The sequence below is a fragment of the Dermochelys coriacea genome, chromosome 3, assembly GCF_009764565.3.
Source record: "Dermochelys coriacea isolate rDerCor1 chromosome 3, rDerCor1.pri.v4, whole genome shotgun sequence".
NCBI classification, from domain to species: domain Eukaryota; kingdom Metazoa; phylum Chordata; order Testudines; family Dermochelyidae; genus Dermochelys; species Dermochelys coriacea.
The window spans coordinates 152,552,151-152,577,734 of NC_050070.1; the positions used below are offsets into that span (position 1 = coordinate 152,552,151).

The 25,584-nt window shown below is 44.4% G+C and overlaps 1 protein-coding gene across 1 annotated transcript in view; it reads left to right on the forward strand.

The window, feature by feature from the left end:
- The window catches only part of DNAH8 (dynein axonemal heavy chain 8), a 617,537-nt gene that overhangs the window by 146,973 nt on the left and 444,980 nt on the right, over window positions 1-25,584 (forward strand). The window contains exon 19 of the mRNA XM_043511607.1: window positions 6,382-6,462. Within this exon, the coding sequence (XP_043367542.1) occupies window positions 6,382-6,462 (81 nt within the window). The remainder of the gene's footprint in view (window positions 1-6,381; window positions 6,463-25,584) is intronic.

A 25,584-nucleotide genomic window follows, 5' to 3' on the forward strand; every position in this document is an offset into this window, starting at 1 on the left:
TTAATAACAAGAATTTTTGTTATAAGCTGGGGACGCATCAATTAGAAGTAACGGAAGAGGAGAAGGATCTTGGAATATTGGTTGATCATAGGATGACTATGAGCTGCCAATGTGATATGGCTGTGAAAAAAGCTAATGCGGTTTTGGGATGCATCAGGAGAGGCATTTCCAGTAGGGATAAGGAGGTTTTAGTACCATTATACAAGGCACTAGTGAGCCCTCACCAGGAATACTGTGTGCAGTTTTGGTCTCTCATGTTTAAAAAGGATGAATTCAAACTGGAGCAGGTACAGAGAAGGGCTACTAGGATGATCCGAGGAATGGAAAACTTGTCTTATGAAAGGAGACTTAAGGAGCTTGGCTTGTTTAGCCTAACTAAAAGAAGGTTGAGGGGAGATATGATTGCTCTCTATAAATATATCAGAGTGATAAATACAGGAGAGGGAGAGGAATTATTTCAGCTCAGCACCAATGTGGACACAAGAACAAATGGGTATAAACTGGCCACCAGGAAGTTTAGACTTGAAATTAGATGAAGGTTTCTAACCATCAGAAGAGTGAAGTTTTGGAATAGCCTTCCAAGGGAAGCAGTGGGGGCAAAAGATCTATCTGGTTTTAAGATTCTACTCGATAAGTTTATGGAGGAGATGGTATGATGGGATAATGGGATTTTGGTCATTAATTGATCTTTAAATATTCAGGGTAAATAGGCCTAATCCCCTGGGATGGAATATTAGATGGATGGGATCTGAGTTACCCAGGAAAGAATTTTCTGTAGTATCTGGCTGGTGAATCTTGCTCATATGCTCAGGGTTTAGCTGATTGCCATATTTGGGGTCGGGAAGGAATTTTCCTCCAGGGCAGATTGGAAGAGGCTGGGAGGTTTTTCGCCTTCCTCTGTAGCATGGGGCACGGGTCACTTGAGGGAGGCTTCTCTGCTCCTTGAAGTCTTTAAACCACAATTTGAGGACTTCAATAGCTCAGACATAGGTGAGGTTTTTCGTAGGAGTGGGTGGGTGAGATTCTGTTGCCTGCGTTGTGCAGGAGGTCGGACTAGATGATCAGAATGTTCCCTTCTGACCTTAGTATCTATGAATCTTAATGTCATCAAATCAAGACTGGATGCCTTTTTGGAAGCTATCCCTTAGTCAAACACAATTTATTGGGCTCAGTTTTGGGGTAACTAGGTGAAACATAATGGTTTCTTGTATGCAAGAGATCAAAGTCCCTTCTGACCTTAAGATCTATGAAAATAGAAATGGTCAGTCAATCTTTTCCATACCTTTTTTTGTTTTGTTTTGTGTATGTCCTCATTGTGATGGATGTGAAGATGCTATGTAATAACCTGAAAATACTGAGATGTAATAATTTTATGACTACTGCACATGACTTGTTCAGTGAAGTAAGATTATTGTACATTCACTTCTTCTATATAGTCCCATTCATGGGATGCACTGACTGGTGCAGCTTTAATGTCGGAAACGCAGCTAGCAGTGCCTGTTGGAGCACTTGCATGCCTCCTTGTTCTCCTCACTTCTCTGTTCCTAAAAGTTCTACAGGCAAGGCTAAAAAAGAGGTGTGTGTGGTGCTTCACCTGCTTCAGTTTGTTCCAACTGCTGTCAGTGACTGTTTAGCAAGCTCTCTGGATCATTGGTCCAGATCCTTCTTAGACAAACTAAATGCCAAGTTTTTAACACATCTAGATTTAATTAGCCTTATATATAGTTACATAGTTAAGATTTTAGATAGGAACCAATACCAGGAAATGCCTATGTGGAAAATACTTCAACGGCCGATCCGAAGATCAAAAGACCAGGATTTAAGTGTTGCACTTCCTTCCCAGTAGCCTTCCTAACATCAGATGCATACTCACAAGACACGTCTACACTACAAAGTTAAGTTGACTTAATGTAAATTGAGATCCAGCTGCCACAGTAATTAAGTTGGTTATGTATGTCCACACCATGCCCGTTGTGTCAATGGGGTGTGTTCTCACTAGCAGCGTTTGCATCAATGCACAGAGCAGTGCACCATGAGTAGCTATCCCACAGTATAACTAGCTGCAAGTGGTTTTAGGAAGGGCTTGCTACGCCTCATGGTACCAAAATATTGTCGCAGGGGGGAATGGGAATATGGCTTCAGCCTTCCATGATGCAGTTTCCTTCCTCCCTCCCTACCCTGATATCAATGGCAAACAACACATACTTTCTCATGCTTTTTTCCGAAAGCCTGGCTTAGCATGGTCCCCACTCAGCTGTGCACTCTTGGGTGAGCATTACAAACACCTTACACCTTATCCTGCAGTATTTCCAGAGCCGAGACAGGAGCCACTGAGTGAAACATTGCAATGTCATTAAAGCAGTCCTGCTGCAAGCCATAGAATGAAACAATTTCCAGTTTCTGCTGGTAGTCGTACAGCAGCTGAACATGGTACAGTGCCCTTTCTGGTTCTGGGAAACAAGCACTGCCTGATGGAATTGCATCATTCTGCAAGTATGGGATAATGAGCAGTGGCTGTAGAACTTTTGAATGCAGAAGGCCACTTTCTAGGAGCTTTGTGAAGAGCTTTCCCCAGCCCTGAAGCAGAGCAACACTAAAAAGAGACCTGCTCTGACAGTGGAGAAGTAAGTGGTGATTGCTCTTTGGAAGTGTGCAATGCCAAACTGCTACCAGTCAGTGGGGAATCAATCTAGAGTTGGTGAATCCACTGTGGGAACTGTTGTAATCCAAGTATGCAGGGCCATTAATCGACTTCTGCTAAGAAGGGTAGTGACTCTCGATAATGTGCAGTACATAGTGGATGGTTTTGCCGCAATGGAGTTCTCTTAGCTGCAGTATGACAGGTTTCAGAGTAGCAGCCATGTTAGTCCGTATTTGCAAAAAGAAAAGAGTACTTATGGCACCTTAGAGACTAACAAATTTATTTGAGCATAAGCTTTTGTGAGCTACAGCTCACTTCATCGGATGCTCAAATAAATTTGTTAGTCTCTAAGGTGCAACAAGTACTCCTTTTCTCTTAGCTGCAGTGAGGCAGTAGATGGCTTGCATCTCCCTATCACCAGGCCACCTAGCCAAAGAGTACATAAACCGTACTTGTGGCCGGGGTGGCAGAGCACTTCTCTGGCCCTGTGGCAGTGACTGGGACAGATCGCTCCTCTGCCCCCATGGCCAAATCCATGGAAGAGAGTTCCCACAGGGCTGTGGCTGGGGCAGAGAGTTCCTCCAGCCCCGGCTGTGGCTATGGCAGAGGGCTCCTCTGGCCCTGTGGCCAAGGCTGGGGCAGATAGCAACTTGGCCCAATGGTTGTGGCCAGGCCAGAGAGCACATCAGTCCCATGGCCATGGCCAGAACAGAGAGCTCTCCTGGGGTTGTGGGCAGGGCAGAGCCCTCCTTTATCCCCGGGGCCATGACCATGGGGCCATAGTGGAGCAACAGAGAGCTCCTCTGGCCCCAGGGCTGCGGTGGGGTGGCAGAGCACTCCTCCGGCCCTGGGGCCACGTTGGGAGGGGGGACTACAGAGAGTTCCTAGGGGCTTCAGGTGGGGCAGAGAGCTCCTCCAGGGCCATGGCCAGGGTGGTTATAGCACTCCTCTGGCCCTGGGGCTGCGGGGGGGTGACAGAGCACTCCTCCAGCCCTGGGGCTACATCGGGGTGGGACAGAGAGTTTCTTGGGACTGCAGTGAGGTGACAGAGTGCTCCTCTGGCCCTGGGGCCACAGACGGTAGAGAGCTCCTCTGGTCCTGGGGCCATGGGCAGGGCAGCAGAGCCCACCTCTGGCCCTGGGGCTGCAGCGGGGTGGCAGAGCCTCCTCCAGCCCTGGGTCCGTGGCTGGATTCCGTATTGTTGTTTTGATTCTGCGATTCCATCCACATTCTCATTCATAAGGCTCTATCTATTGGTGCTCCATGACCCATGCTCCTCTCCTCTACTTCAGAGTTCTTAATGTGTGGGCTCTGCGGTAGAAAAGAGAATGAGGATGGTTTGCCTATGCAGCGCTAGTTAGCCTTGAGGCAGAACACAAGGGGGAGAGAATGCATGTGTGGGGCAAATGGATGCTGCTACCAAAAATCTCTGATCAGAAGCACAGGTCGCAGACACACTTACAGTGGAGCACCTATAGGGACATACATCTTGGAGAACCATTGTTACTGTACAAGCTGAGTAACTTCTTCTTTTTAAGAATTTTTTTTTCTATTTAAATTTTCACAGTTGTGGGAAATTATGGGAGGGGTGTCAGACAACAGTATAAGACAGACAATTATTTAATGATAGAAGATGTTAAAATTCAAAAAGCTAAACCTTTGTATCCATTGAAACACAAATTGTCAACAAAACATAAAAATGTACAAAATAAATATCTTTACATCAAACTCTAAGTTCTCAAGCAGCATTTTTCTTACTTTGTATATCTGTAAATTTTAATTACTATCAATGGAGATTTTTTTGTCAGTTCATATGCATATTTTGAATTCAACGCCTACTGATAAAAATCTAATCCTTCCAAACCTCTGTATAACATTTAATGTTAAGAGTTCTGATTTGCATTATGGAGTTCTCCCAAATTCAGTCCAGTGCCTTAACCATAAAATCGTTCTTCCTCTCCCTTTTTATTGGCCATGCCCCCTGTGCTGGTAATAGACATGAGGGGAATAATGCTGGAGTCTGTATTTTGGCTGTGCAGCATCAGAGGATCATCTTTCTACTGGGACCAGATATCCCAGTCTAGTTTTCACTGATTTGGTACTGCATTACAACAGATTTAAGTCAGTCCAACTCCATTAAAAAACAATCCAGAATGGAGTTGCACTGATGTAAAACTGAAGTCACATAATGCTGAATCAGATCCTAATATCTTAATCTTAACCTGTGTGATAGATGAATAAAGTTCTCCTAAAGTTCAGGTTTTCAGGTCCTTGCTTGTTACAGGTTTTTTTGTTCAGTAGAACTTTACTTAGGAATTTCTGAGTTTCTTAATATTTGTGGGTTGCTTTTAGAAAACTGAAATGTTTAATTTTTTTTTGCTGAAAAAAAAATTGGTTCTTTAAACCAGAACTCAAGGTTAATTAATATTTTTGCTTGGAAATTTTCTTAAATATGTTTAAGTTTGTGTAGTGTCAGAATGCTTTGCAGGCCTTTTAGGGACTCCAACAGACCTGACAAACCATGCACAGACATCATTGGACCTTTCAGGTATTCATGGCCCCTGGTGGATCTTGCTAGCTTCCCAGAAATGAACCCTGTTCTATCCCAGACAACTGCCCATCTCTGCATATTTACTTCCTTCTTCTTGTTTTCCATGTAGACATACTAATTTCCCATGTAACTTTTCCCTTTTATCTTCTTCTAGGCTGGATCTGACAGCACTACAAGTGGTTCCCTACCTGACAGTCCTCCCATTTGTGCAATGCATGCTTTGCAAAATATGCAATAAACAGATGCATGCATTGCTATATATCTTCTTTAAAAGATACAAGTATATAGGCTTCATAATATACAACTGCCTATACTTTTTGTGGGGTTTTTAAGTGTATATATGTGTGTTTTTTATTCTGGTGATATTTAAATATCTCTGCAATCTTTTTGTTTACTTTTTCAAAGGCATTTCTACTTGTTAGGGAGTTTTGGAGAAGCAGTTTGGAATTTTTATGTAAATCTGTTTTGGAGATATCGTGACCCAAAAATGCAATAGGAAAACCTCTGAAAACTAAATGTTGGGAAACCCCTAACTTCTTGTGAGATTTGTTTCAAACTTGCTAGAAAACTTCTACCTTTGGGATGCGATGTAGTATGTGAAATTTCATGATTGTTTGTATTTTGTTGAAGATGAGGACAGGACAGGATGGGAGGGTGCTGAAAATTAGATTGATAGCAGGAAGTGAGTTTTAACTTTAACTACTATATGTAAGAACTAAGGCCTCTAGTTCAGTGTGGGAGAGGGCATGGCCCTGCCTCTCTCTGCTTCCTATGGGGAGGCTACTGCCACTTCTGGTAATAGTCTTGAGCAAGGACTGGTGTTTTGTGCTTCCTAAGCACAAGGACTTGTATTTTGACTGGGACATGTGCCTAGGGACTAGATATGTGAGGTGGGAAGTATCCTTTTTTTTCTTTCTTTCTCTTTTCCACTCACACACCTCACACAGGAAAACATAATCTTGCTGTTTTTCATTGATAACAAATAGATAAATATTGTAAGTGTTCATGTCAAATTTTGCATTTAGAAATATTCTGGGGGAATATGTTCTGTACCATTGTCCTGTTTTTTTATGCCCATTATAATGATTTGTTTTTATTTCTACTGTTTTGCTTCTATGAAAATCTTCAATAAAGAAAAATATTTAAAAAAAATATTGCTAATGAAATTGTCATGTTTTAATATTAACAGAATCTTCTGCAATGTTACGAAGATTTGTGTCAGGAAATACCAACAGTGTTTGTAAATTTGATGGCACCAAAAATGAGAGAGGTTAGTAATGCTAAATATATTTTTATTTGAATATACTGGAAGTTAGTGTAGCTTTAGAATTGTTTGTAATTTTCTTAACATTAAGATTCCAAGTTAAACAGTTCTGCACAGTATAATCTTACTGATTCTCACTAATGCCTGGGAGACCCATCGCAGATTATGTAATGTTGTGATTTAGCAAGTGAATAACACAGTGCGCCAGATTCTCATTTATAGTCAGGCCACTTTATACCACTCTAGCAGTATAAAGATTGCTTACTCCCACTTTGAGGCTTGTTTAGACTGCCAAAGCAGTGTATGTGTTCAGTATAGGAACATAGGCCTGGAAGGGACCTCCTGGGACTTGAGTCCAGTCCCCTTATATTGCAGGTGAGATGTGTTCCCTCTAAGCTGCCTGGTTGTGCAGCCGCCCAGGAGTGAATCAAGTGACACACACTTGATTAGCAGAGGTATGCACGATGGCATGTGTTCGGGTATTTGGGCTCCTGGCCAGCAGCCACCACTCTCCAGCTTTCCAGCTTTTCAGCAGCTGCGCAGAAATAAGGGTAGCAGTATCGCAACCCCCCACAATAACCTTGCAACCTCCCCACAACTCCTTTTTTGCATCAGGACCCCTACAGTTACAACACTGTGAAATTTCAGATTTAAATAGTTGAAATCATTAAATTTATGATTTTTAAAATCCTATGACTGTGAAATTGACCAAAATGGATCGTGACTTTGGTAGGGCTCTAGTCATAGATTTCCCCAGCAGTCAGCGCGCACACACACACAGAGTTTGTTTGTTTGTTTGTCCCTCTCCCCACACCTATGTACCCCCACGGAGCCAGGGTTGGGGGTGGGGCAGGGTTCAGGCACTGGAGAGCTGTTGGCAGTTGCTGCAGTCTGAGCCTTCATATGCTGTCTCTTTAAGGCACTCACCAGATCTCTCAGACTTCCCCAGCAGCCAGCACACACACACACAGTGTCTCTCTTACACTAATACATACACACAGTTTCTGACACAGTCACATCTCAGCCCATACTGGTGTTGTTGTTACTTCTTGGTACTTCCTGCAATGTACATATATTCTCTGTAATTTTATTTTTTCAAAGTGCTGTTATTTTAGTTTTTTGACTGATCTATGCATTTCATAATTTTATTTCTCTTATGCTTATATTTAATTTTTTGGGTTCTAACATGCTTAACCTGTCCTGATTGGAGTAGTTATCCCTATGGTAACTTTTTAAAATATATATTATATCTAGGGTTTTTTTGTTTCTTCTGGTGGCACACATCCGCACATTAACTTGATATTGGTGCACCTAACAAAATTCATTCCTTACATGAATGGAAAAAATTAGCGGGAACATTGCAGGTGACCCTGTCCTATTAATACAGTTCATAAACTGATCAAGCTCCATCTTAAAATTAGTTAGATTGTCTGCCCCCACTACTCCTATTGGGAGGCTGTTCCAGAAGTTCACTCCTCTAATTATTAGGAACCTTCTTCTAATTATCAGCCTAAATTTATTCATGACCAATTTATAGCCATTTGTTCTTGTGATAACATTGTCCTTTAGCTTAAATAGCTTTTCTCCATCCCTGATGTTTATCTGCCCCCCGCCTCCAATGTTTTTGTAGAGAGCAGCTATTTCTTCTTCGAGTAGTGTCCCTGTGGATGCTCCACTCTAGTTATGTCTGATTCCCTGCGCTGATGATTGGAGAACTACAATGTCTCTTGGACCCAAGCATGCACTGTCTCTCCTTCTAAACCACCCTTGGCTAGAGATAGAATTTTAGCTGTCCATTCACGGATCATTAACTCCTTTACAGTTGCTAATTTTTAGCTTCCCTTAAAGCCCCTTTTCTTTATTTTCTTCATTTTTCCATTAGCCGTGCCTTAAAAAAAAAAGAGAGAGAGAGAGAGAAAAAGAAAGGACTTTGTTCTTTTATCAACCCTTGGTGTGGGGGAACCCCCTGACCAAGGGTATGCCCCAGCTCCCCGGGCTTCAAGAAGTGCTGCACTTGCAGTGAGGTGATCCCGGTCGCTGACAAGCATCCTCAGTGCATCTGCTGCCTTGGCAAGGGCCACATCCAACAAAATTGTTCCCTCTGCCAGCAGCTCCAACCGAGATCCTTCAAGAACAGAGAACTGTGCCAAAAATTTATCTTCATGGAGGCAGCTCTTCAATCTCAACCTCCCGGCAGTCGTGAGTCTCCCCCCCACAACCTTCAACCTTGAAGGACAGTGAATCAAGGAAGTGGTCTGGGACTCCTCTCACAAGTCCAAAAAAGAATCAGAAGTCCCCTCAGCGAGCCTAGGGGTAGACGCAAGCAATTGCAATCTCGCTCAATATACTCAGCACTGCTGATGTTGAGACCACATGGCATCCTCGCCTCATGGTAACCATCAATATCTAACTAATGGACCCTTTGGGCATGGACACCAAATCGTCATCACCAAAAGATAAGGGCAAACATCCTAGAAAGATGTTCCCGGTATGCAAGTCAACCTCAGTACTGTCAGCAACAGGAGTCCACCCAGCACCAGAGAGACCGGTGATGGTTTCCTCTCCCCTCTGGCAATGACACCGGGATGATTGGTACTGGTGGAATTCCATCAGACCAGAGACCTCTGCATGCTAGAGGCATCCGAGTCTTCGCTCCTCCATACCAACATCATGGCACTGAGCCTTTGCCAGGCACGGGGGATATCCCCACAATCATGCCATGCTCCTCCACTGTCTAGTGAGGGGTTGGACAGTGAGCCAGAGGAGATCTCACAGTACTCCTCCGAAGCGCCATATGAGAACCATTATCAACAGGGTCCAAGAATGTACTTGCAGATGGCACCATCACCATATTGGTATGGCCACCCACTGACATCTCCACCAGATCCTATACCACCCAATGGCCATACTGGTACCCTTGGATGGCACACCGACAGCCAGCCTCGCAAGCATCAAGCGTCACCCGACAAGCTTCCTGGCATGCTCCTTCAGCCACAGCATCTAGGGTCTCAAAGCCTCAAGAAATGGAGGAACAAGAAGCTGACACAGAGGAAGACATAACACCTAAGCCCATACCCTCCTCTTTCCTGAACAAAGTGGTCATGCCTTCACCACCATCAATGGCAGATGACTTCTGTCTGTTTCAGGAGCTGGCGAAAAGAGTAGCAGATGCCCTCCACATGAACTACCAGCTCATTGATATCCTCTACTCTTCATACTCCCTGAAGATTGCCCTCCCAATTAACGAAACCATCTTAGACCCAGCTAAAATGGTGTGGCTAACCTTGGCATTGGTAATCTCGATGTACAAGCATGCAGGCAAGAAATATGTCCCCACAAAGGAATCAGAATTCCTTTTCTCCCACCCACCACCCAACAACATTGTGAGGGATGCCATGAATTTCCGTGGCCAAGAGCACCATTCCAGGTCAATGCCCTACTGCAAAAATTGGAAGTGCCTTGATCTCTTTGGCAGGAAGGCTTATTCGTTGGCCACCTTACAATTCCGTGTTGCCAACTATCAGGCGCTCATGGTAAAATACAATTACATGAATTATAGTAAGCTGAATGACTTTATTGTTAAGCTACCAGAGAGTCACTGGGAATCCTTCAAGGCCATCATTCAGGGGGGACAACTAGTAGCAAAAACATCACTACAGTCGGCCCTCGATGCCACCAACACGGCAGCCAGATCCATCTTCACTGCTGTGGTGATGATACGGGTATCATGGCTCCACTTGTCAGCGTTCCTGAAGACGGTGCAGACCACAGTAGACGATCTCCCCTTTGAGGGTATGAAGCTCCTTACAGAGAAGACTGATGCCTCCCTTCATAACTTGAAGGATTCCAGTGCCACTCTCCAGTTACTGGGAATCTGTACACTGGGGCAAAAGAGACGCTTTAGGCCCCCAATCCCAGCACAGACCATATATGACTCAATTCCCATCACAGTGCCATTATGAGCCACAACGGAAAAAGGGGAAAATTCCCAAAATGCAAGCTGCCCAGTCCACAATCTTTGATCGAGCCCCCTACTTCTAAGCACCACTTTTGATGGGCAGGTCAAGGTACCGCAAGACAACACCCACAAATGACTAGGATTATGCAGCCATTTGGCCAATATTCTGCAGAGCCAGGGAGTGCATAACGTCATATAGATGGGTCTTAGAGATCGTCCAATCCGGATACTCCATGCACTTCACCTCTCTACCCCCTCCACAATACCCTTTCTCATCCCTCTTTAGGGATCCTTCTCACAAAAGTCTATTATGAAAGGAGATTGCTCCAGTTAAGAGCTATAGAGCCAGTACCTCAACATCTCTGAGGCAAGGGGTTCTTCTCTCATTACTTCCTAATACTCAAAAGAAAGGGAGATTGGAGACCCATACTGGACCTCAGAGCTCTCAACACGTTTATCAAAGCTCGGAAGTTCAAGATGATTACATTATTGACAATTATTCCATCACTGGAACAGGGAGAATGGTTTTCAGCTCTTGACCTACAGGATGCCTACTTTCACATTTCAATCCTACTGAATCACAGATGATTTCTCATAGTCTCTCTGGGACATGACTATTACCAATACAGAGTCCTCCCTTTCAGACTCTCATTGGCCCCAAAAGTATTTTCAAGTGTTCTCTCAGCGATAGACTTTCATTTACACTTGCAAAGGATAATGATCTACCCACATCTGAATGATTGTCTCCTCAGATCTCAATCGCTCCAGGAGGCTCATCAAGCCATCAACACCACAATGCACTTGTGTACAGAACTGGGCTTTCAGATCAACACCTAGAAATCACCCGTCACGCCAGTGCCTCACCTGGAATTTATAGGGGCTGACCTGGATATTCTACAGGCCAAAGCCTTCCTATCTCAACATATGTTCCTATCTCTGATCTCACCCATAGACACAGCTCAGCGTAGTCCATAAATACCAGATAGATGCTGCTGCCTCCAACTATTGGGGCACATGGCGGTGGACACGGCCATGATACCATATGCCAGACTCCACATGTGATGCCTCCAACTATGGTTCAGTTCAGTTTAGACTGAACAGGGACAGGGTGGAGAAACCTCTGTCACTACCTACCAGGATCAACAACTCCTTAGACTGGTGGAAGGACCCAGCCAATATGTGCAAAGGGATACCCTTCTTGTGCATGTCACCAGTGTTGCTCCTTACTACTGACACATCACTCATAAGGACAGGTTTCAGAGTAGCAGCCGTGTTAGTCTGTATTCGCAAAAAGAAAAGGAGTACTTGTGGCGCCTTAGAGACTAACAAATTTATTAGAGCATAAGCTTTCGTGAGCTACAGCTCACTTCATCGGATGCATTTGGTGGAAAAAACAGAGGAGAGATTTATATACACACACACAGAGAACATGGTTTCATGTTCTCTGTGTGTGTGTATATAAATCTCTCCTCTGTTTTTTCCACCAAATGCATCCGATGAAGTGAGCTGTAGCTCACGAAAGCTTATGCTCTAATAAATTTGTTAGTCTCTAAGGTGCCACAAGTACTCCTTTTCTTATCACTCATAAGGTGGATCATGCACTTAAACAGCCTCGCTACTAAGGCAAATGATCACTTACAGAGATATCTCTACACTTCAATCTCCTTGAACTGAGGGTGGCCAGGAATGGCTATGCCCATTTCTTCCTGCTGATAGCAGCATCACATACACATTTCCTAACAGACAACATAGCCTGCATGTACTATATCAAACGCTGGAACATAGGAGGCCGCCCTCCATATGTATGGAAGCAATGAGGCTATGGAATTGGTGCATCTCTCACAACGTCATTTTGTCAGCAGCTTACCTCCTGGGCATGCAGAACTCAACAGCAGACAACCTCAATCGCAAATTCCTGCATGACCATCAGTGGGAGATGCACCTGTCCGTACTCCACACTCTGTTCACATGATGGGGAACGCTGTCCATAGGCCTGTTCATCACTTACCAGAACAAGAAGTGTGCGTGCTACTGTTCCAGGGTGCAGATGAAACAACTCTTCTCCCCTGGGACAAGGACCTTTTTTACATCTTTCATCTGTTTCCTTCTTTTCTGAAGGCTCTGCTAAAAATAAAAAGGGATGGAGCTCACATCATCTGACCGCTCCTACTTGGCCGAGTACCCTTATCCGACACAGCTTGTGACATGCCTGACGATCTCTCTTTCGACTCTTCCGCAACTCCTTTCACAGGCTGATAGGCATATCCTACATCCCAATTTAGGGATGCTCTGCCTCAAAGCATGGCACCTGCATGATTCCAGCACTAGAAAGTTTATGCTCAAAGGAAGTAGAAGAGGTTCTATTACACAGTAGAAAGTTATCCACACAACATACTTACCTGCAGAAATGGTCCAGGTTTCAGATCTGGTGTACGTTCCAATAAATCTCTCCAACATCAGTAATTCTTCCACATAGAATCATAGAATCATAGAATATCAGGGTTGGAAGGGACCCCAGAAGGTCATCTAGTCCAACCCCCTGCTCAAAGCAGGACCAAGTCCCAGTTAAATCATCCCAGCCAGGGCTTTGTCAAGCCTGACCTTAAAAACCTCTAAGGAAGGAGATTCTACCACCTCCCTAGGTAACGCATTCCAGTGTTTCACCACCCTCTTAGTGAAAAAGTTTTTCCTAATATCCAATCTAAACCTCCCCCATTGCAACTTGAGACCATTACTCCTCGTTCTGTCATCTGCTACCATTGAGAACAGTCTAGAGCCATCCTCTTTGAAACCCCCTTTCAGGTAGTTGAAAGCAGCTATCAAATCCCCCCTCATTCTTCTCTTCTGCAGACTAAACAATCCCAGCTCCCTCAGCCTCTCCTCATAAGTCATGTGCTCTAGACCCCTAATCATTTTTGTTGCCCTTCGTTGTACTCTTTCCAATTTATCCACATCCTTCCTGTAGTGTGGGGCCCAAAACTGGACACAGTACTCCAGATGAGGCCTCACCAGTGTCGAATAGAGGGGAACGATCACGTCCCTCGATCTGCTCGCTATGCCCCTACTTATACATCCCAAAATGCCATTGGCCTTCTTGGCAACAAGGGCACACTGCTGACTCATATCCAGCTTCTCGTCCACTGTCACCCCTAGGTCCTTTTCCGCAGAACTGCTGCCGAGCCATTCGGTCCCTAGTCTGTAGCGGTGCATTGGATTCTTCCATCCTAAGTGCAGGACCCTGCACTTATCCTTATTGAACCTCATTAGATTTCTTTTGGCCCAATCCTCCAATTTGTCTAGGTCCTTCTGTATCCTATCCCTCCCCTCCAGCGTATCTACCACTCCTCCCAGTTTAGTATCATCCGCAAATTTGCTGAGAGTGCAATCCACACCATATTCTGGAATATGCCCTGTGCCTTATAAAAATTGGGATTATCCCTAAACACTCTTAGGGTCCATCTAGCAGCTATCATAGCCTTTCACCAACTCAGAGGGATACTCAGTGCTGTTGCATCCAACCACGAAAAGGTTCCTTAAGGGTATAATAAACCTTTTTCCTCACCTCGACTTCCTACCTCCATGTGGGACCTAAACCTGGTGCTGAAAGGGCTGACTAGGCCCCCCTTTGAACCCATGGCCACCTGTTCATTAGCATACCTATCAGTGAAAACAGCCTTCCTGATACCAATCACCTTGGCAAGAAGAATAGGGGAGATAGCAGCTCTGATGGTGCATCCTCCTTACACAGTATTCTTTCCAAACAAGTTACACTCAGGCTGCATCCAAAATTCATCTCTAAGGTAACCTCCCCATTTCTAATGAAACAGTCAATTCACTTTCCAATCTTCTACCCCAAGCCTCACCAAGTCAATAGGAAGGCTATACTACATACCCTAGATGTTAGCCTTCTACCTAAATAAGACAAAGGCCTTCAGAAAATCCCCTAGATTTCTCCTCTCTGTGGCAGATAGATCCAAGAGCTCACCAATATCATCCAAAAGACTCTCTAAGTGAGTCTTGAATTGGATCAGACCGTGCTATGACATTTGCAAATTGACCCCTCCAGATTTGATCCATACACACGCCACAAGATCAATCTCCTCATCCGTTGCTTTTTTCAAGGTTGTCCCTATGTCAGAGATCTGCAGAGTGGTGCATGGGTATCAGCCCACACTTTGGCAGAACACTATGCGATCACTGGGGACTCCACCACGAATGCTATCTTCAGCTCCACAGTACTGTCATTTGTAATTGACCCAACTCTGAAGTCCCCACCCTCCAAAAGGGATGCTGCTCAGAAGTTACCTACAGTGGAGCACCCATAGACACACTACTTGAAGAAGGAGAAGAAGAAGTAGTTACTCACTTTGTGCAGTAACAATGGTTCTTCTTCAAGTAGCGTCCCTGTGGGTGCTCCACTTTAGGTGTTGGTGTGTCTCTGCACTGGAGAGCAGAGATTTTAGGTAGCAATGCTCGGTCGGGGCGTGCACATGCAGTAGCTGTCTTGCCGTGTCGTTGGCGCCTCTTGTAGCACACACACGACCTGAACCCCTCAATTCCATCTCACCTGTCCTCGACTGCAGACAGAGCTCAGTGGCAGTGCTACCTCTTTGAAAATCTCTAGAAAAAAATAGTTTTAGCTTATTAGCTCTTAAATAGATAGTTTAATTAGACTTTACTTAGCCAGTTATTTTTTAAAAAAAACTTTTCTTTTTTTCTTTTCCATTTAGTTTCTTAGCTTAGTGGTAGAAATAGAGTTTTCTTTTAACCAATTTCTACGTTTTTCTTCTCATCTCCCTTCTCAGTTGGGGGAAAAATTATTGGACACAATGCCATGCTTTTGACACCTATGCCGCCGCCACCGTCAGTAACTCATTTATCGGCACCAACTACCTCCGTGAAAGCTGACCGCAATACAATTGCGGCACTGGTCACAGTGGCACTGGCACAAATTTTACACTATAGGGACATAGCGGTCTCCTCGGTACCACAATTGCCTCAACTCGACACAGAACAATCTCTGGGCCAAAGAACCGAGCAGCCCCCCGCATCTCCCGCCCCTCAGTCCATATATAGTGACAAGGAGGGGGATGCACAGTACAGCTGTTTCTCCTATCAACACTCCTCAGTCACAGAGAGGAAACCTCCATGGGAGACTTCCAGAGACAAGCCTCACCACTATGAACAGATGCAGCAATGGTATGGGCAATCCTGGCTCTGCCTACCACCATCCTCCCAATGGTCTCCATATAGAGCCCACTCCACCAGATCTTCCACCCCAGCCAGATGGGAAATCAGATCACCTCCACTTTCACCAAGCATGGAAACATATGAGATCCCTGAGTAGGGGATAGAGGAGGAAGAGGTGATTTCAGAGATTGAGCAAGAACACACTTCACCTGCCCATAACTCATCTCCCTCACCGGATGAGGCCGTTATACCACCAACTCCAATGACCTGAAGCAGTTTCAAGAGCTTTTTAAGAGAGTGGCAGTCAGCCAGGAGATCACACTAGAGGAGGTGCAAGAGAAACAGCACAAACTGCTTCAAATCCTCCAACCATCTACCTCAGCCAAGATTGCTCTCCTCAACGAAGCCATAACGGAGCCGGCAGAGACCATATGGTAGACACGTAAATCAGCACCTTCTACCAGTAAAAGGGCTGACAGAAAATACTTCATCCCAGCTAAAAGGATGGACTTTCTTTTCTCCCACCCACAACCCAACTCCCTAGTGGTGGAAGCTGTCAATCACTGCAGTAAGCAACCCCAGTTCCATTCAACACCACAAGACAAGGAACATAAAAGGCTAGACCTCTTTGGTCATAAAATATACTCCTCAGCCACACTCCAATTCACCCTCTTGGCAAATTATGACTTCTCTAACTATGGCAAACGTAGAGGATCTTCCTGAAGACAAACGTCCTCAGTTCAAGGCCATCATGACTGAGGGACAGATAATAGCCCATGGCTTTACAAGCCTCAATGGATGTGGCAGACACAGCCACATGAACAAAGGCCACAGCAGTGGTGATGCGCAGAGCATCCTGGTTGAAGGCATCGGGAATTCCGAAAGAACTACAGCTGAAGGTGGAGAACCTTCCTTTTGACCGTGAAAGGCTCTTTTCCTCTAAAACAGATGAGGTCTTACATACAATGAAGGATTCTGGGGCCACATTATGTACCTTAGGCATATACACCCCGCCTAATAAATGATGCCAATACACACTATATCAAAGAATAAGAAACGCATCTTTCCACCACCACCAACAGCAGCATTTGGACCATAACTGGAATAAACAATGCCCTCAAAGTTATAGAGCCCTGCAACATCAGGCCTCGTCTTCTCTACCATTGACAACCAAGCATCAATTTTGAAGTCTTGGTTGAGGATCTGAATGGCCTCCCCCAAACTATAGCTCTCCTACCCAAACTTTTGGCCACCACTTATGCCCATTCTGCCACGCTTGGGCAGCTATAACAACGGACCAACGGAGATCATAAGATCTGGTTATGCCATCCCCTTCCTCTCCATCCTACCCCCCCCCTCCATCCCTCTTCAGGGAACCGTCTCACAAGCACCTCCTATAACAGGAAGTGGACCACCTCCTCCAATTGGGTGTTGTGAAACGAGTTCCAAATCAAAACAAAGGGAAGGGTTTGTACTCAAATTAATTCCTCACCAAAAAGAAAAGTGGTGGATGTAGACCCATCTTAGATCTTAGGAAGCTAAATAAATTCATATGCAACCACAGGTTCAAAATGGTCACAATAATACCAGCACTAGACTGCAGGGACTGGTTTTCAACCCTCGATCTTCAAGATGCATATTTTCTTATCACCATACAACCGGCCCACAGACAATTCACGCTAGGATCCAACCACTACCAATACTGAGTCCTACCTTTTGGTGTCTCCACTGCCCCTTGAGTTTTTTTCAAAAACACTCGTGGTAGTAGTGGCACACTTACGACGCAGAGGAGTGATGATCTTCCCGTATTTAGATGACTGCCTATTGAAAGGTATGACCTGGGAAGAGGCAACACACATGGTACAAACAACCATAAAGCTATTCCACAAATGAGGGTTGCAGATAAGAACCCTCTAACAAAGAAATCAACTCTAACCCCGACACAACACCTGGAGTTCTTTGGAGCCTACCTCAACTCCATACAAGCCAAAGCAATACTACCAAACCACAGGTTTATGACAATGAACACACACATTTCCATGATCACCACCAGTCCACAAACCTCAGTAAGGACTTGCCTTCAGCTCCTGGGGCATATGGTAGCCACAACGTTCATCTAAAGGCATGCAAGATTCCATATGTGCTGTCTTCAGGGCTGGCTAAGCACTGTGTATATACTCAGCAAACAAGACAAGTCAGAAAATGTCTTCACAGGGATGCCCTTTCAACAGGACCCTCCATCACTCTCTATCACAACGGATATGTCCCTGATAGGTTGGGGCTCTCATTTGGACCACCACATCACACAGGGCAAGTGGTCAGTGGTCACTTCACATCAACCTCCTAGAGCTCCGAGCATTACACAACTCATGCCGTCACTTCCTGCCAATCATACAAAACAAATCAATTTGCATACTAACCAACAACATTGCATGCATGTTTTATATCAATCGACAAGGAGGAGCTCGCTCTTGCACTCTAGGCACAGAAGCTCTGAAATTGTGGAGTTGTTGTACCTGCAACAACATAAACATCACGGCATCTTACCTACCGGGATGCCAGAACACAAGGTGGACACACTAAGCAGACACTTCTGAGAGGAACACGAATGGGAAATACATGACAGTATCCTCAAAATGATGTTTGAGGACAGTATCCTCAAAATGGGGCTACCCATCAATAGATCTATTTGCATCACCAACAAACTGTATGCATTCCCACCAATACGCCTAATCTTGCGAGTCATTCACAAGGTATGGACCAATGGAGCACACATCATCCTGATTGTCCCCACCTAGCCCAGACAGACTTGGTTCTCTTACATGTCGCGCCTGGCAGTGTGTGCTCCACAAATGCTTCCCTTGTGGATGGAACTTCTGTCACAGAACAAGGGCCAAACACTCCATCCGAATCTGGAGAAGCTCCATCTCAAAGCATGGGTCCTACGAGGTTCCAACATGGAGAACTAGAATGTTCAAAAAGAGTATTGCTAAACAGAAGATGATATACCAATAGAAATACTTATCTTCGGAAAAGGAAGAGATTTTCGATATGGTGCCAACAAAAAAAGACACATGCAGTCATGGCACCTCTGCCGACTATATTAGACTATATACTAGAACTGAAACCATAAGCTCAGTCAAAGTACATCTAGTGGCCATTATGGCTTTTCACAATAAGGTGGGAGGGGACATCCGTCTTTGCTCATCCAATCACAAGACATTTCCTAGTGGATATACAGAACGTGTATCAGGAAGTTCAACAACCTACACCACCATGGGACTTGAATCATGTACTCAGATGCCTGACCAGGCCACCCTTTGAGCCATTAGCAACCTGCTGTCTCCTACATATGTCAATGAAGGTCATGTTTCTGGTGGCCATCACGTCAGCCAGAAAGGTGAGTGAAATAGGGGCACTGATGGCTGAACCTCCCTACAACCAAGGAGAAAATCATGCTATAACCACACCCAAATTTTTTGCCGACAGTAGCTACATCCTTTCACATAAACTAAACTATACACTTACCCACTTTTTACCTTAAACCACACAGGGATTTGCAAGAGGCTGACTTGCACACACTTGATGTCAGGCGAGCCATAGTGCTCTATTTAGACAGAACCAAACCATTCTGTAAATCACCAAGACTGTTTATCTCCACAACAGAACGATCTAAGGGTTGTGCTGTATTGACCCAGAGACTATCTAAATGGATCTCCACCTGTATCCAAACCTGTTACCAACTACACAATAAAGAGCCTCCCTCAGGCTTCAGATCTCATTCTACATGTGCTATGCAGTGAGCTGTAGCTCACGAAAGCTTATGCGCTAATAAATTTGTTAGTCTCTAAGGTGCCACAAGTACTCCTTTTCTTTATGCTACATCAATAACCTTCCTTAAGAATGTCCCCTTAAAAGATATATGTAGACTTGCCACCTGGGCATCCGAGCACACCTTTGCTAAACACGATGCAATCACCCAAGTGCTATGTCAGATACCATAGTTGGCCTTACTGTGCTCTCGACCACTACACACATAACTCCAAAGCCCCTACTATCCACTCTGTAGGGCTCTGCTCTACAGACACCTAAAGTGGAGTACCCACAGGGATACTACTCGAAGAAGAAGTTACTCACTTTGTGCAGTAACGATGGTTCTTCAAGATGTGTGTCCCTATGCATGCTCCACTACCCGCCCTCCTTCCCTCTACTTCAGAGTTTTTGCTATCAGACTCCGCGATAGAGAAGGAACTGAAGGGGTCGGGTTGTGAGTGCACTACAAGAGGCGCCAATGACACTGCGAGACAGCTACTGCATGCACACTGTCGGACCGAGCACTGCTACCTAAAATCTCTGATCTCCGGTGCAGGAATGCACCGACACCTAAAGTGGAGCGCCCACAGGGGGACACATCTCAAAGAACCATTATTACTGCACAAGGTGAGTAACTTCTTCTTCTTTGAGATGTGTGTCCCTATGAGTACTCTACAACCTGCCCTCCTCCCCTCTGCTTTGGAGTTCTTGTTATGACCCTGCGATAGAGAAGGAACTGAGGACGATTAGCCTGTGTGCACCGACTAGCCTTGTGGTGCAGCACAAGGAAAGACGGCGCATATGCGGGCCCAATGGACACTGCTACCAAAGTGTCTGTGATCAGCAGCGCAGGGACACAGACACACCTACGTTGGAGCACCGTAGGGACACACATCTCAAAGAACCATTGTTACTGTACAAGGTGAGTAACTTCTTTATCTCCTCACAGCCTTCATTTTGCTAGACTAAACAAGCCAAGCTCTTTCAGTCTCCTATGATAAGATAGGTCTCTCCACTCTTCTGATTACCCTAGAAGCCCTCCTCTGAACCTATTCCGGATTGAATTCATCTTTCTTGAATATGGGTGACCACACTGTACAAAATATTCCAGATGAGGACTTACTAGTGCCTTGTACAATGACATTAATACATTACTATTTCCATTGGAAATATCTCATCTCATATATCCCAGGATTGCATCTGTCTTTTTCACAACCATATCACATTGGTGGTTCATAGTCATCCTGTGATCGACTAATACATCCAGGTCTTTCTCCTCAAACTTATTAGCATCCCAGCATATAGCAGAAATTCTTGCTCTTTTTTGAGTAATGTTCCTACAGGTGCTTCACTTCTGGTAAAAGTGCACCCTATGCACCGTTGATCAGAGACTTTTGGTAGCAGTGCCTGTTTGATCCATCATGCACCCTAGCTATACTTGTGCCCTATACCAAGGGTGTATAGGGCTGTGTTGGATGAATCAGACACAGACAGACACAGAATCGGCACAGACAGCTGCAGCGGCACAGGAGCTAGCAAACAGAGCTCTAAACAGGGGAGTTTGAGTGGGAGTTCTCTTGGAGAAGGTACTTGTACTTGGTTTTGTATTTTTAGTATTTGTGTGTGTGTAGGGGCTTTGTGCTGGGAGAGCAGCTGAGCCCTGCGTAGGGGGTGGGGCTTCTGACTAGGGGTCCTATAAAGGTAGCCAGCCAGTCAGGCAGCGGCACAGGAGCTAGCAAACAGAGCTCTAAACAGGGGAGTTTGAGTGGGAGTTTGCAAGGGGAGTTTGGATTGTGGTGCTTGTTTGGGGTTTGCTTTTGCTGGGGGGGTGGTCTTTTTGCTGTGACTTGTGTTTCCCAGATTAACACGATTTAGGTGGGAAGGTGATGACAGATACAGAGGCAGCTGTGGGAGTGACTCCTGTAGTGGAAGACACATTGAGGATGACGGGATGTGGAAGCTGTGGTATGTCCATGATCCTGGAGGGGGGAACCGGTAAGAGTTTTTTCTGCATGAAATGTCGTCTGATAGAGTAGATGGAGGAAAAGATCCGAGGTTGGGAGATGCAGGTGGAAAGTCTCGTTGAGTTTAGGAAGGGGTTTGAGCAGATGATGGAGCAAAGATATGAGATATCTGAAGGGAAAAGCTCAGACTCACAGATGGAAGCAGGGCTGGGGAATTTTGAGGGGAGACTGGGTGAGGAAAGTGATCAGTGGAAACATGTGTCTAAAAGAACCAGGCAGAGGAAAAGACGGGTTAGTGAAGGAGAAATAGAGCTTAGGAATAGGTTTGCAGAGTTGGAAAATGAAGAAGGGGCTCAGCAGGTACTTGTTGAAGGTGGAAGGGTAAGGAAGAAGAGAAGAGAGGCTAGTCCTATAGGAAAAGCAGAAGAGTCAAGGGAGACTACACCAAATATGAGCCCCAGGAGGATACAGGATGGGTTGAAGAGGATTATAAGGGAAAATAGGAATGGAAAGAACTTGCAGCCAGAGGGAACAGGGAAGAGACTGGAGAATAGCACCGTCACCAGGAAAAGGCAGGTCTATGTGATCAGGGACTCTTTATTGAGAAGAATAGACAGGCCTGTAACTAGAGCTGATCCTGAGAATAGAAGGGTGTGCTGTCTTCCGGGTGCTAAGATACGGGATGTAGACCTGAGGTTGAAAAGGATCCTAAAGGGAGCGGGAAAGAATCTCCTAATTATCCTTCATGTGGGAACAAATGATACGGCTAGATTCTCACTGGAAAGTATTAAGGGAGACTATGATAGGCTGGGGAAGACGCTTAAGGAAATTGAGGCTTAGGTGATCTTTAGCGGGATCCTTCCTGTTCCTAGAGAAGGGCAACAAAGGTGTGACAAGATTCTGACTGTCAACAGATGGCTTAGGCAGTGGTGCTATAAGGAGGGCTTTGGGATGTATGGCCACTGGGAGGCATTCACGGACAGAGGACAGTTCTCTCGGGATGGACTTCATCTGAGTAGGGAAGGAAATAGACTTCTAGGATGGAGGCTGGCACAACTGATAAAGAGAGCTTTAAACTAGGAATTAGGGGGAGATGGATGGGAGATGTCCAGGAAATCTCCACACCTGATTTTAGCATTGAGAGGGAAGAAGACGAAGTAAGAAAGGATACAGCTGTGAGTAGGAGAATGTATATAAGGAGCGAGGGCAGTGTGGATACTAGTCTAATAGGTTATACTGGCTGTAGAATGACTGCCTAATAGGGTACAAAATGTGAGCGAGGCCAAACAGCAAAAATTAAGATGTTTATACACTAATGCGAGGAGCCTAGGTAACGAAATGGAGGAACTAGAGCTACTGGTGCAGGAAGTGAAACCAGATATTATAGGGATAACAGAAACATGGTGGAATAGTAGTCATGACTGGACTACAGGTATTGAAGGGTATGTGCTGTTTAGGAAAGACAGAAACAAAGGTAAAGGTTGTGGAGTAGCATTGTATATCAATGATGAGGCAGAATGTAAAGAAATAAGAAGCGATGCAATGGATAAGACAGAGTCCGTGTGGGCAAAAATTACATTGGGGAAGAAAACTAGTAAAGCCTCTCCTACGATAGTGCTTGGGGTGTGCTATAGACCGCCGGGATCTAATTTGGATATGGATAGAGCCCTTTTTAATGTCTTTAATAAAGTAAATACTAATGGAAACTACATGATCATGGGAGACTTTAACTTCCCAGATATAGACTGGAGGACCAGTGCTAGTAATAATAATAGGGCTCAGATTTTCCTAGATGCGATAGCTGATGGATTCCTTCATCAAGTAGTTGCTGAACCGACTAGAGGGGATGCCATTTTAGATTTAATTTTGGTGAGTAGCGAGGACCTCATAGAAGAAATGGTTTTAGGGGACAATCTTGGCTCAAGTGATCATGAGCTAATTCAGTTCAAACTAAATGGAAGGATTAACAAAATAAATCTGCAACTAGGGATTTTGATTTTCAAAAGGGCTGACTTTCAAAAATTAAGGAAATTAGTTAGGGAAGTGGATTGGACTGAAGAACTTATGGATCTAAAGGCAGAGGAGGCCTGGGATTACTTTAAATCAAAGCTGCAGAAGCTATCGGAAGCCTGTATCCCAAGAAAGGGGGAAAAAAATTCATAGGCAGGAGTTGTAGACCAAGCTGGATGAGCAAGCATCTTAGGGAGGTGATTAAAAAGAAGCAGAAAGCATACAGGGAGTGGAAGATGGGAGAGATCAGCAAGGAAAGCTACCTAATTGAGGTCAGAACATGTCGGGATAAAGTGAAACAGGCTAAAAGTCGAGTAGAGTTGGACCTTGCAAAGGGAATTAAAACCAATAGTAAAAGGTTCTATAGCCATATAAATAAGAAGAAAACTAAGAAAGAAGAAGTGGGGCCGCTTAACACTGAGGATGGAGTGGAGGTTAAAGATAATCTAGGCATGGCCCAATATCTAAACAAATACTTTGCCTCAGCCTTTAATAAGGCTAAAGAGGATCTTAGGGATAATGGTAGCATGAGAAATGGGAATGAGGATATGGAGGTAGATATTACCATATCTGAGGTAGAAGCGAAACTGAAACAGCTTAATGGGACTAAATCGGGGGGCCCAGATAATCTTCATCCAAGAATATTAAAGGAATTGGCACCTGAAATTGCAAGCCCATTAGCAAGAATTTTTAATGAATCTGTAAACTCAGGAATAGTACCGAATGATTGGAGAATTGCTAATATGGTTCCTATTTTTAAGAAAGGAAAAAAAAGTGATCCGGGTAACTACAGGCCAGTTAGTTTGACATCTGTAGTATGCAAGGTCCTGGAAAAAATTTTGAAGGAGAAATTAGTTAAGGACATTGAAGTCAATGGTAAATGGGACAAAATACAACATGGTTTTACAAAAGGTAGATCGTGCCAAACCAACCTAATCTCCTTTTTTGAAAAGGTAACAGATTTTTTAGATAAAGGAAATGCAGTGGATCTAATTTACCTAGATTTCAGTAAGGCATTTGATACCGTGCCACATGGGGAATTATTAGTTAAATTGGAGAAGATGGGGATTAATATGAACATCAAAAGGTGGATAAGGAATTGGTTAAAGGGGAGACTGCAACGGGTCCTACTGAAAGGCGAACTGTCAGGTTGGAGGGAGGTTACCAGTGGAGTTCCTCAGGGATCGGTTTTGGGACCAATCTTATTTAATCTTTTTTACTGACCTTACACAAAAAGTGGGAGTGTGCTAATCAAGTTTGCAGATGATACAAAGCTGGGAGGTATTGCCAATTCGGAGAAGGATCGGGATATTATACAGGAGGATCTGGATGACCTTGTAAACGGGAGTAATAGTAATAGGATGAAATTTAATAGTGAGAAGTGTAAGGTTATGCATTTAGGGATTAATAACAAGAATTTTAGTTATAAGTTGGGGACGCATCAATTAGAAGTAACGGAAGAGGAGAAGGATCTTGGAGTATTGGTTGATCATAGGATGACTATGAGCTGCCAATGTGATATGGCTGTGAAAAAAGCTAATGCGGTTTTGGGATGCATCAGGAGAGGCATTTCCAGTAGGGATAAGGAGGTTTTAGTACCATTATACAAGGCACTGGTGAGACCTCACCTAGAATACTGTGTGCAGTTCTGGTCTCCCATGTTTAAAAAGGATGAATTCAAACTGGAGCAGGTACAGCGAAGGGCTACTAGGATGATCCGAGGAATGGAAAACTTGTCTTATGAAAGGAGACTTAAGGAGCTTGGCTTGTTTAGCCTAACTATAAGAAGGTTGAGGGGAGATATGATTGCTCTCTATAAATATATCAGAGGGATAAATACAGGAGAGGGAGAGGTATTATTTCAGCTCAGCACCAATGTGGACACAATAACAAATGGGTATAAACTGGCCACCAGGACGTTTAGACTTGAAATCAGACGAAAGTTTTTAACCATCAGAGGAGTGAAGTTTTGGAATAGCCTTCCAAGGGAAGCAGTGGGGACAAAAGATCTATCTGGTTTTAAGATTCTACTTGATAAGTTTATGGAGGAGATGGTATGATGGGATAATGGGATTTTGGTCATTAATTGATCTTTAAATATTCATGGTAAATAGGCCAAATCTCCTGAGATGGGATATTAGATGGATGGGATCTGAGTTACCCAGGAAAGAATTTTCTGTAGTATCTGGCTGG